This window comes from Cyprinodon tularosa, unplaced genomic scaffold (assembly GCF_016077235.1).
Source record: "Cyprinodon tularosa strain WSP-4 unplaced genomic scaffold, ASM1607723v1 ctg290, whole genome shotgun sequence".
Classification (NCBI taxonomy): domain Eukaryota; kingdom Metazoa; phylum Chordata; class Actinopteri; order Cyprinodontiformes; family Cyprinodontidae; genus Cyprinodon; species Cyprinodon tularosa.
The window spans coordinates 191,184-204,147 of NW_024038997.1; the positions used below are offsets into that span (position 1 = coordinate 191,184).

The 12,964-nt window shown below is 39.8% G+C and overlaps 1 protein-coding gene across 36 annotated transcripts in view; it reads right to left on the reverse strand.

Annotated features, from left to right (window-relative positions):
• mical3a (microtubule associated monooxygenase, calponin and LIM domain containing 3a) overlaps positions 1-12,964 on the reverse strand; it is a 144,221-nt gene that overhangs the window by 53,897 nt on the left and 77,360 nt on the right. For 23 of the 36 annotated variants that reach the window (XM_038290904.1, XM_038290906.1, XM_038290938.1 and 20 more), the window contains 13 exons: positions 8,398-8,594; positions 8,183-8,301; positions 8,007-8,069; positions 7,744-7,920; positions 6,614-6,715; positions 6,344-6,427; positions 4,435-4,545; positions 4,043-4,099; positions 3,851-3,964; positions 3,613-3,717; positions 3,136-3,246; positions 2,300-2,392; positions 224-337 (listed from right to left, as the gene is read on the reverse strand). In XM_038290904.1, the coding sequence (XP_038146832.1) occupies positions 224-337; positions 2,300-2,392; positions 3,136-3,246; positions 3,613-3,717; positions 3,851-3,964; positions 4,043-4,099; positions 4,435-4,545; positions 6,344-6,427; positions 6,614-6,715; positions 7,744-7,920; positions 8,007-8,069; positions 8,183-8,301; positions 8,398-8,594 (1,447 nt within the window). The remainder of the gene's footprint in view (positions 1-223; positions 338-2,299; positions 2,393-3,135; positions 3,247-3,612; positions 3,718-3,850; positions 3,965-4,042; positions 4,100-4,434; positions 4,546-6,343; positions 6,428-6,613; positions 6,716-7,743; positions 7,921-8,006; positions 8,070-8,182; positions 8,302-8,397; positions 8,595-12,964) is intronic. The other 13 variants (XM_038290940.1, XM_038290941.1, XM_038290942.1 and 10 more) reach the window with 7 other exon arrangements.

The following is a 12,964-nucleotide window of genomic DNA, read 5'->3' on the forward strand; positions in this document are numbered from 1 at the left end:
AACCAAAGAAAAGTGGGGTTATTATGGGATCGGATCCTTTCCGGACAGTTTGAAGCACAAACATCCTAACCCGAAGGGTTATTCATCTGTTCTGATTGTGGGCGAATGATTAGCAAACACACATTCAGGGTTTGATCAGCCGCTTCACTGAGCACAGGGAATTCTCCACAACACAAAGGCAGGCGTGGCTGCCTGCTTCCTACCCTACAGACAGCGTGCTTACCAAATCCCTCTTTTCAGGTACATGTGTGGGTTTGGATTCTTCCTGAGACTGAAGCTGGCTGACTATCTGCTCAGCCAGAGTGCTAACTCCTCCTGTGTACATCCTCACAAAGTGCTATCAACAGCATGAGAGAGGAGGAAAATGAAACAAACATTAGAAATGACAGCAGTAAAGGAATGCACATGATGAACGGAGGGAGGAGGGATGGCTGCAGGCATGATGGAGGGGGAAACTAGTATTTTCACACATGACAAAGCAGCATTTCCATGTTTGATTGATCAAGCGTTAAGTGGAGCTATATCCGCCTCACTAAACAAGGTGCAAACAAACAGCACATAAAAAACACCAAAACAGAACCTCTGCACGCCAACATATGTGAAAGCATGTAGAGTGAGGAAAACAAGTATTCGAACACCCTGCTATTTTGCAAGTTCTCCCACTTAGAAATCATGGAGGGGCCTGGGATTGTCATCGTACTGTAGGTGCATGTCCACTATGAGAGACATAATCTAAAAGAAACATCCAGAAATTCTGTATTCATATAAATCATCATCATGATCATCGTGGCCTGCAGCGATAAAAACCAAAAAAGCTTTTCAGAAAAGCTACAATTGACTCGAGACTGATTTTAAGTATTTCTAATGTAGAAATATTATGGTTAATCCTAGATAATCATGGGGAGGACAGCCAACTTGATAAATGTCCAGCAGCCATAAGGATTAAAAGGTCACTCTCCAAGAGATCAATCGTTTACAGAGAGCTAAAGAGAAAAGTTTGGTGGAAGGAAAATGTATTGCAGGAAAAGGTGCACAAGCAACAGCATTAATCTGACACTACCTACACCCAGAGCTTGTTTCTGGCTCACAGCATGGAGCAGATCAGCCTGTGGTTCTGCTGAGGTGTGCAGGAAGCCCATTGACCTTCACCTCATGGCCTCATAGGTTCTGGTGTCTCTTATCAACAGCCTATTTTGCTGGTGTTACCATGGTGATAAAAGCATGTATAGCTTATTTTAACAGTCGGCCATGGGCCAAATGAAATGGGCATTTCCATTATCCTTTACAGGAGAGGAAGGCATGAAGTCGATTCCCTGATGGATGAACTACAGCGGCTTGGATTAAACCAGTCTTCCTGCAGGACCTAGATTTCCAAATCCAAGGACTTTTGGCCTTAAAATCAGTAATGGATTAAAAGATCCAACTTCTGCTTTTTATCAAGGCTGGTTCTACGCAACAACATGTACCAAATTTTATACTTTAGCTCAACTCTTATTTTTTTAGACTTTATGTAATACTTGCAAATTGAAGAGGAAGTTGAAGTTAGGCTTTCCCTTTGCTGTCAGCCATAATACAGAGATTAGTGCTCCTGCCATAGAAACGGATCACATAGATTTACCATTGGTACACTGGGTTTTAGCAGCATTTTTCACTCTCTCACGTGCATAATAACTGGCATCGATCAACAAGGACTTAAGACACAGAAAAGTGTTATAAAACTGGTACCCTGATGCTAAAGTTCACAGCTTATCATGATTTAAAACCATCTTTGGTTTGAATCCAGAATTAATCTGCAGCGGGATTATATTTCATCCCATTCAACCTGTTAGACACAATATTTATCCCTTATAGCATCAGAAGTTAGTTTATCAGCAGAGATGAATGAGGTGGGAACATGTTCTGTGTTTCATTCCTGCTGTGCTACTAATCTGAAACCAGGCCGGAGCGAAACCTGTGATCATCTTCAAGGGATTAAAGCAACATCAGATAAATTCATTTGCTTCAAACAACCAGAGCAAACAGATCAACAAAGCTTTAACTGAATCCCCTCAATGTAAAATTAATTTAATTTCAGTCACTGTTGCAAAAAATATAAAAACTATTAATCACAGCAACAATTAATATTCAGCAGGATGCAGATCAGTTTTTGTTTTTAACAGTAAAAACATCCGCAGTGAATTTAGTCATGTTAGGAGAAATACTGCAGTTAATGGAGGTGATGCGTCTTCCTGAAACACAAAAGGCAGTGGCGGTGTGTCAGCACCACAGCAATCCATGCCCTCCAGATGCAAAGGGCTACCTGTCTAGAGCAGGAGGGGAGGGGGTCAGGGGGGTTCTGGGCTCGGGCCAGGTGCCATCGCTCCATGAAAAAACGAGATGGCTTTTTCTTAGGCTCAAGAAGAAGAGAGAGAGAAGTTTTAATAGGTTTAGTATATGTGGAAAAAATACGTATTCAATCTATAATTTAAGATGCAGATTTAATACATATTTTATCAATTTACGCCATTATATTTTGCATGTCATGTTCAGAAGCGCTTTTAAAGACATTACATTCAGGTGGTTTCTGAGGACTCGATGTGATTCTTTTATCTTAATACTTTATGGATATTTTCCGGTGCGGTCCTGTTTCTCTGACTGTGACTAGCTGGATGTGCTCTCATCATCTTCTGACATGGGAGCTGGCTCTGTACTCGTCTCTCTGGCTGTGTGTTTCCTGGATGGGGCCACATTTTACAGTTGCTTTTTGCATCTCTGCTTCTGTCTCCTTGAACCCCAGTGGGCCTCGGCAGATGGCCGTTCACACTGAGCCTGGTTCTTCTGGAGGTTTCCTCCTGTTAAAAGGGAGTTTTTCTCTCCACTGTTGCTACAAGCATGCTTAGTGTGAGGGATTGTATCCGAGTCAATGAGTCGATGCAATCAACTGGTTTTCCTTAGATTGAAAACTTTGAATCAATTTGACTGTATGATCTGGTGAACTATAAAGCGCCTGCAGATGATATGTGTTGTGAATGGGTGCTATATAAATAAACTGAATTGAATTTTAGTCTTTCTGCCCAAGAAGTTGGCAAACAATTCCATCTTCTAAATAAATTCAAACATTTATCTCAGCCATCTGTGTTAAATGGAGAGATTCACCTGTGGCCCGACTCGCTTGCCTTCCAACTGAAATTCAAGCTGTTCGGCTCTCTCCTGAATGCTAAGCACATAAATAGGCATCTGGTCAGAGTCCAGAGGCCTCACTGGGTCCTGCAGAAAGATTGTTGATTTGGTTACAAATGGGAACTAAAAGGAAGAATCTTTATTTCTGCAAAGGACCAAACATCTAGTTCGAAAAGCGTGCATTAGGGGTTCAAACTGGCCCAGTTTTGTCTTTACCTTTCATGGCTTTACTTCATGCAATAATTTAAGTCAGAGCATGTAAACAATGAGAGTAAGCGCTGCATTCACAAGCATGTATTGAAAAAAAAACTACATATTAAACTATAGATTCACTCAAAATGTAAAAAGAAAAAGAGTAAACATCAATGGTTTTATTCTCTAGGACTTGTGTGAGATGCTATCCTGTTAGCACTGCAAACGGTGGGTTTCCCTCTTCAACAACAGACAGCTGACCTTTCTAGAAGCATCTGGGGAGGACAGAGGTGCAGCGGGACTCTGAGACAGACCTCGGGTTGAGTACCATTGCTCTAAAAAGAAACGGGACGGCTTTTTCTTAGGCTTCAGGGAGGCAGAGGGAGGTGGAAATGGGAAATTAGATCAATAGAAATGGCAGATATTTTTTTATTTTATACGTGCAACAGGTGAGCCCAAAGAAACGCATGCTGTCAAATCTGCCACGCATTCTGATCACCTTCGGTGGTTTATCAGCTTTGCCCTTAAACTTGGAGATGAGGCGGTCTGCCCTCTCCTGTATACCAGGGATGTGAATGGGAGCTGGGTCGCTCGTGGTTAACGGCTTCGCTTCCTGTTAAAGGAGCTCAGTTGAGACTTGCTGAGTGTTTTTTTTAAAGAATGCTGAACATAGAGAAGTGTAGTACTGTACCCGGTGTACCAGAGGCCTTTGATAATATTCAAGTTCCTCTTCCTCAGGAGTTAAATTCTTGAAACAAACAAAGAGACATTTTTCACGATCTTTGTAACGACTAATTTACAGAAAACTGGACCCTCCTGAGTCTGCAGGTATTCAGCTAACGACATGCAATACAACATCCCTGGGAATTACCATCACTGTGGGTCTTTCTACAAAGTTAGTTTGGGGTAAATCATCATTTGTTTCATTCAAATTTTGAGTTAGGAAGCTGAAATGATTTAGGAGTCTGTTGGATAGGAAAAAACGGAGGGTAGTCGGATTAATGGGAGGCTAAAGGGAAGTCTGCTGAGGATTTGTTACTTTTGGGGTTGACAGACAAAAACAGACAGCAGACTTTATGTCACCTCTGAATGAAGAGAGAGTGATGAAGTGGAGGAGGAGGAAGGTAGCAGAATGGTTTTCTTTGGGCAGCTCCGAGAGGCCGAGCTGGACGTTTGATCGGCATCGCTTCTGGCCTTGAAAGCGAAGGAACAGGAACAGCAGAGAATCGAAACAGAGGGTGAAAATGTCAAGACGTGCAAAAGCTGAAAATAACTTAAATAACAAGTTATGGTGAAAAAGTAAAAGTTTTTTGGAGGATTTACTGCAGCAGAACGGGAGGCGTCAACCAGCCGGCTAGTTGTACAAATAGGGTGAACTTTCACTTGTAAAAACTAAAACAAACACACACATCCTACAATAAAATCATCCTTAATGACTCAGATCCGACAGAAAATCATGTCTGACAAGGTTGTGGCGTAAAGCGCTCATTGAAAGTCAGTGGGGATGATCACACCCGACACGTTTTTAAGCAAAGGGGGTTTGCGTAGGTCCGATTGAGATAAGACCCCAGGTCTATTTTAGTCAGACTACGCAGTAATTCAGCAGCAATTCCACGGGTCTGACAGAAAGGGAGACACGATTAAAAAGTAAAACGCATCCGCTTTAGGGGAAAATACTAAATAAAATCTTTTAATGTCATGGGGAAACAGTCAGTTTTGGAGTCGCACATCGCGTATATAGTAAGCGGAACAGACTCAGGCAAAAACAATCAATGACATATTAAAGAATGTTTTACCCATGGTTTTTTTCTTATAACTTTTCATATTCAGTCTAAAGCAAATGTGGGAAATTGCTTCAATTTGTATAACACAGGGAGAGAAGTGAAATAAAAAAACCTGCACAGATCTGGCCGCCCTGTCTTGTCGGAGCATCTCTATATGCAGTCAGTGTGACATGGAAAAATAAACTTGGATCAGACATTAAAAAGTCGTATGCAACCGGTGTGTTCAGGGCTAAAATCTCAGGGCCCTAATGGTGATTTAATATCTGTCATTCTCTTTCTGCATTTACATTTTCTGCATTTTCATTTTTATATCAGCCCACTTCTGCATCATCAAAAATTTAAAGGGCCTGTTTTACATCTATAAATAGGATTTTTGATTTTGATTAAAAAAGAGCCCACTTCTCTGATATTAGACTGTTACTCATTTATTTCACAGTTTTAACAGCTTTGTAGACTTCAATAGAACATGTGGCTCTACTTTGAAATGACAGACTTTCTTGGGCTCTTGAGGGCCAAATAAATTGCTATGATGGGCCAGATACGCCTGCGAGCCTTAAGTTTGATACAGATTTTAAATCGGTGCCTATTTTTCTTGTGTATTTTCATTCACCATATCTACTTTTTAGAATTTCTAAAGAAAAGAAGACGGTTAATATCTTGAAAGCTAAAGCAGAACTTATAAACTATCACTTTTATAAAGGTCCATTCTACATTTTTTTTTTAGTTTAATGAAATCCTAATGTAGATAATTGCAATAGGTTCATTTGCTATAAGCTTTTCTTTATTTAAGAAAAATTATTCAATCATGTTTTTCATTTGGATTTTTAATCTTCAAGGTCGGCTGTGATAAATATCTTATGTAGTATTTTAAGGCTCTTAAATCAGCCCAAACCATAACTGGTAATTATTATAATAAAAAAATGATTCTATGCTCATGTAGAATAATGTGTAATTTTATGGCAATGATGAAGCTGACTGGGATTTAGTGATAAAACAGCGTAAAGTGCTGTTTGACCCCAAAGGTCAAAGTGTCCCTGGGTGTTTTCTTCATTTAGACGTAATGGAAAATGAACCCAAGTTTGTGACCGATGGCTTTTATTCATCTTCTTTCAGATTTAAAGGTATTCATCTTCGATGGGTGGGGTTTCTAATCTAAGGTTGTGGCGAGGTTCTAAGAGCTGGAGAGCTACGATGCTAACTAACCGTACCTGTTCCCCTCTGCTGGGCAGTGTCTGACATTTGATCATTTCGTTGTAGCGAATGCTGAGCTTCTCCTGCCGCTGGGTGCGCCTCTGAGCCAGAACAGGACAAGCAAGGAGGAAATGGCATGACAGTTCAGCGGCTCCCCAACTCACTTACAGAGTTTTTAACTACAGCTAAAGAGTCTATATATCCAACTCTAAGCTGACAGAGTCAGCAGAGCTTCTACAGGAATGGGTCAAACTAAAGCTGCTGACAACTCTGAAGGGGAGGTTTACCTTTCTCCATGCAGGAACAGGAGCCAGGCGTACGGGCTCGGTGACAGGGTTTGCCGGTGGGCAAGGGGACAAAAGTTGGTCCAGATTGGGCAGAGAGTCCCCCTTAATGGCCAACATGAGACAAAACAATCATGCAAGGCACCATGGAAGGATCCACAGAGGGAAGGTGAAACCAGGGAGAAAACAGACAAGAGAGAGCAGATGAAGGTTTAAGCATAGATGGTATGTTGCAGGATAGACATGAAGGGGAGTGAATCTAAATGAACAGAAATATGGAAACAATGAGCTACTCTGTCATTCCTAAATTCTCAAAATTTTGATTTTTTTTTTTTTTTTTTTTTTGGTGACAATTAATTGTTTTTAATCAATTCTGACAGACAGGCTGTCTTTGTTAAGTTGTATGCAGTTTCTGTTTATTTTTTCTGCTTAATGTTTCAGAGCATCCTGACAGGCTTCTTAGCACTGCTGTGTTTGTAGCAGAGATGTCAATAAACATGCGGAAAGCTGGGACATTTCTACATTCTACACAATAACAATCTGTGTAAATCATGTCAAATTAATAGATACCAACAACATTTTTATTAGAAACTTTTCCAACCTTTACTCCGATTTACATCCATTAGATTCTCCATTAAATGGCGTTGTCTAAAGGAAGGGATGGGTACACATAGTGTGGTGTATTCGAAGGAAAGGTTTGGATCTAATTAATCCCATCCATCTGGATTTAATCACTTGTGCTTTAGCAGTCTTTGTACCTGAAGCCTCAAGAACCGAGAGCTTTTCGATTCAGAAATGTCGCTCAGATTTTCAATATGTCTATTGTCCGTCGTATCACACAAATCGGTCGTCCGCGGCGAATCAGACGGCCCATTCAAGTCCAGTCAGCACTGCGAGGCTGCCCACATGACCCAGAAACAATGGTCTGCTTTAGCGGTACCAGCATACTGGACCTCAGCTCATTAATACAGAGGCCTACAGCTCGTCTACCGTCAAACCAGAGGTACCGTCATACACCATCAAACTGCACGCTCCTCCAGCTGAAAGTAAATGGGTTACTTGTTTCTCTAAGCAGTGCCCCCGCCCCTGCAGAAGTACAACCATGAAATACATTGTGCATGTTTCCTACATACCTGTCTTTTTAGCCCTGCAGGTTGAGCGGGGGCGTTCTCCTCAAACTTGGCCAGCAGCTGGGTGGCCATGACCTTCACTTTATTATGGTTTGCTGCTGCAGCAGAGTCCATTTTTCTTTCCGACTGCACAGGAGGGACAGACGGTCTTTCTTCATGACAAGTCCTGGATATATCCTCCTTTGGGCAACAGAAATACATATGAAACATTTTTTTTAAATGGATGGACTTAATAATAGTCACAGGCTAATATTAGAACCACTCACATCCTCAGACTGACTGGTTTTCCTTCGTTTGCCCAAACCGTCCACATCCTTCTCTTTTTTGTCCTGTTAATGACATGCTAGGTGTTACTGTGACCTGAAGCACGAGTTTAAACATGAAATGAGAGAGAAAACAAGAAGCTAGACGTGTTGTAAGTCTTTTGTTTTTTATCCCTGACCTTGGGGTTTCTTTTCCTGGAAATAGCTATGCTCTGACCCAGCTTGCTGAGGAAGGAGATGGGAGACTTTGTGCTGGCAATCAGGGCAGCTTTTTCCTCCGGACTCCAGTTCTGATTATCTGAACAAATTCAAATGTTTGAACGTCGATCCCATTAAACATTTAACATCTTTAAACACAGACCAAACCCAGAAATGCAACAGCTCCTCCACTCACCTCCAGGTGGCACTGTGTCCCTGAACATTTCATAGAACTGACTGAGGTACATGACCATGGAGAGTTTGTCTGGCTCCACCACAGAAGACATCTCCTTGCCGGTCATGCATGGCGATATGCCAAACTCCTTCTCTGCCACGTCAAAAGCGAGCTGGTTGTTCCTCTCATGGTTCTCCTCGTCCAGGCAGTCAAAATCACTGAGGAGAGAAATGAAGGTAGTACGGAAGAGGATTAGGGCCACTGAAAAAAAAGTTAAAAAAGTTAACTGATTTTTAAATTTAATTTCAGTTTATTATGGGAAAAAAGTCAGAATTCTGACTTTAATCTCAGAATTCTGACCGAATTCTGACAGCTAACAAACATATTAGCATCAAGCCATAGCCATGTCTGTTTTAGAGACTAGCTCTGTTGTTTTAAGAACCTCCTGCTCCTCCATTAATGAGGGGACCCCTCGGGCACGTAAAAAGTTGCCTAATTCTGTCATTTTCCACCAATGTGTCACTGTTCCTTCCACACAACTCACATCTTTGTCAGTGAAGCTGAGTGCTTCCACATCTCTTCCTTCATGGTGCCCATCTACATTAAGATTCACAATTCTGAGATTAAAGTCAGAATTCTAAGAAAAAAGTCAGAATTGTGAGAAAAAAGTCAAAATTCTGAGATTAAAGTCACAATATTAAACTGAAATAATATTTAAAAATCAGTTAACTTTTCTTTTCTTTTTTTTCCAGTGGCCCTAATCCTCTTCCGTAAGGTAGAAACCAGCAAGAACACCATGAAATATGTTGTTCCTCAGTTAGATATGCTCACATATTGAAATCTTTTTTCATCTCATATTATCTCTGGTTCAGAAAAATAATTTTTTGCACATAAACAGCAACATAACAGCCAGATATAACCTATCTAAAAATATACAAATCAAAATAATTGTGCTTTCTGACTTTGGGAAAAAACATTACAATATTCCTATTGAATCAAGATTAACAAACTTCTTCCAAATTACAGACTCTTTAGCATTTATTGCATTTATTAAGCTAATATCTTATTATTAATTTATTAAAAAATAAATAACTTAGCAGGTCCTAAATACCTATTTTATTTATAGTTAATAAAAAAATGGAGCATGTTTAGTCATGACTGCTTTTCTAAAGGAACTAGAATCTGTTTCGCATGGACCCATTAAAAACCCATCAGGAATGTAATGATGGAGATCGCAGCTTTTCAATGCAACAGGATTTTATTTGCCTTATATAACTGTATGTATAGTATTATTTATAAAATTGTCTGGATATATTGTTGCTGAGAGAAATATTGTCTACAAAGTAAATATTTCATAAAACAGAAAGGAATGGCTATACAGTCTGCATGAAGTCAAGAACAGGCGAAGAAATAATCAAACTTAGACCCACATTCTGCACTATACAGATCTTCAAAATAAAGCCAACAAAGAGTGCAGAGCTCTATCAACATCAGCAGCGTTTGACATTTTTACATTGGAATTCCAGTACGAGACACAATTTATCCCAAATAAACCATCATCATGACAATATCAGCTGGTCGAATGTTTATGACATCAAGGCCTCTTTGAATTACTACACTATTTCTTGACCAGCATATTCAAAGTGTTGGTCCCAAATTTAAAAAGCCTGATGCCTTTATTTTACCCCAGCCTCAACACTGCAAAAACATAAAATCTAAATAACTAATTTTTAAATAAATACGCTTAATTTCAGGAAATTGCACTTATTTCTAGATATATCTTTTTTCAGTTAAAAAGTAGAAAACAAGACAAAGTCGGTAATAAGTCAGGATAACAGCCAGAAACAGAAGATAGATTTTCACAACTGTGTCACGTTTCCTTTGTTCTTGTGAATGGAATGCTGAGGAGAAACTGGATCAAAACAGTGAATGATGTGGGCTGTGAAAACCAAACAGTCAGCTCAAAATTCCAGGGAACTGAAGGATCCTGCAGAGCAGCATTTATGAAAGTCTGCCTTTTCACCCGGATCTAAATATCTTTAACAGATGATCTCATAATCTGCAACCTGATTAGAAACCAAAACAGACACAAAGTTTAACTTTTTCAAAAAAAAAACAGACTGATTTCAAAGAGCAGCCAATGAGTCTGGATTAACAGAACCACCAACAATGATGCATTTCTGCACAGCAAGGTACTGTATACTTTATGGAAAACGCCTTCCTGTAAATGTCATTAAACCTCAGCTGAATATACTCTCACTGTGCCTTGTCAATACATCTCAGCTCCAACATGAAGTCCTTTTAAAACCATAAGCATCTGAACATCACATCAGGGACTGAGGGAGACCTCCTACTGAACCCTCTCCAACATCCATCTTATACATGTGGATACATGAACGCAGTTTTGTTGAACCTTTGCTCAGTAGCCCATCTCTGGTCCTCCCATCATCTGGCCAATAAGAGGCAGTGGAGCACAACTGCTGAACTACTCTGTAAAGGTCAGGTAGGACATGGGAACTAATGGATTGTAATGTTAATTGCCACATAACCTCCAGAGGGTAATAAACCCCATTAGACACAGGAGATGGAAACTGCAGTGTTTATGATAAGTGTGTTTGCATTGAAATGCTTGGATGTTTGCTGCAGAGGCAGGTTTAGTTTGACAGGCCTTTGTTAACTAGTAACCACTACTTCATTTACGGCCATGCATGGTTTGAGGCCGAAAGTTAAGCTGACCGATAAAAACAGTTATAAAACCATCAATCCTGTCTCTGCAGGAGAACATACTTGTTTGAAACGTTGTTTTATTCTACTGAACCATCCATTTTCTGTCCATCTAAGATTGAGAATGAAAAACTTTAAGGATTCAAAATATATCTGCATTAACATTTGTACTGCTTCAATTAGTAAAACTGGTCTGATATTAACAACTGGTGTTTATTTCTATGTAGTGTATGTAGCTGTGTTGTTACAAAGGGAAAGGGGATTGATCCAGTGGTATTTCTTCAGTCATGTGACAATGATTGTCATTTACAGTGTCACTTCAGGCAACTATGACCCACCCAAAGGTCATTTCTTTCATGCTAAGACCGTCAAAATCCCAGAAAGCTTGCCAGTGTACTTGTATGACACAACCTCATTAAGTTGGTCCAGCAGGACTCCCTCTCCTCAAAGATAGCCAGAAATTGGGTCCGACTTTTACCCAGGATTCCCTACTGTGACACCCGCCCAGCATCAGTTAGTGTCTCTGACCAAAAACAAGCATTGTCACCCAGTTCCAGACATATATAGCTAGGTCAAGTTAAAACCCAAACTAATTGTTGGAAGAGAGTAAGGACATTTTTTCTGACATAAACTGGTCATTGCCTCCCAGTTCCAGAAATATAGTGATAAACAAACAACGCAATTCTGAGGAACCGCTCTTAAAAGGATCTGAAAACACCAAATCGTCACTTCAAGATATTAAAACCTTAACAAGCTTTGACGATCCCTTTCACGACCCCTATGCAGTACCCCCATGGACCCCCTAATGGTCGCGGACCCCCTGTTAAGGACCTCCAATTTAAGGGATAAAAACATTTATCAACATAAACTTTTTTCTAATCTAAGCATGGAGGTTAGAATGACCTAAACATAAACTTGACAAGTTGACAATATTTTTATGTTGTTTTAGGCATTATTCTTTTAATGAGCAAATTATAAAGCAGAATAAAGATAAAAAATAACACAAGTTTTTGCATATGTTTTTTGCTTAGTATCATGCAAAGTTAGCATTGTATCCAGATACAATGTCTCAGTATCAACACTTTTCAGAGTATGGATGTTTTGACAAGTCTAATGGGTGCAGATTAACTACAGCACCTCTTGAAGAGTAAAGCCAATTCAGTGATTAGAGAATCACTAAACCCCCAAACTGCTGTCTCATTGGTTTAATGATTAGTTGCTGCCACCTAGAAGATTGGATTTCTTAGCATTTTAAAATGGCCCAAAATACATTTGAAAAGTTCCACTGAAAGGAGTCTCAATACGTCAATTTCAGACCAAGTTCTAGTCATGATGCAAACAGCAATCACAAACAACATGCAGAAATAGTACTTAAAAAAAATAACTTATACAATGTATACATTTTTTTTAATGTCAAATGTTTTTACTCAAGTTTTTACTTAGTCTGTCTTTTGTTTGTGGTACCAGTAAATGTGGATATGTAACGTTCTAAACAATTGAAAGCAGTCTGTCTCTAAAATTCGCACAAATATGTTAATGCAGAGCTGCAATTTATCTTCAACATAAAAAAAAATATAACAGATAAATGACATGACAGTCAGTTGATTTTGGAGCTCCTATTGACAAACAATGTCAGGGGGAGGTGTTGCTAGCCTCGTGAGACCATCCTGATCTCGCGAGCTTTCAAGGTTTCACTCGCAGATCAGCAAAACACTGCTCTGGACGCTTTTCTCAGAGGAAAAGATGTTTCTGCTCTTCTCCCGACTGGTTTCGGCAAGAGTTTGATCTATCAATTAGCTCCTCTTCATCGTCGCTCTGTTAGTACGTCATATGCTTCGTTGATCTGATTGGTTTATTTGGCCCA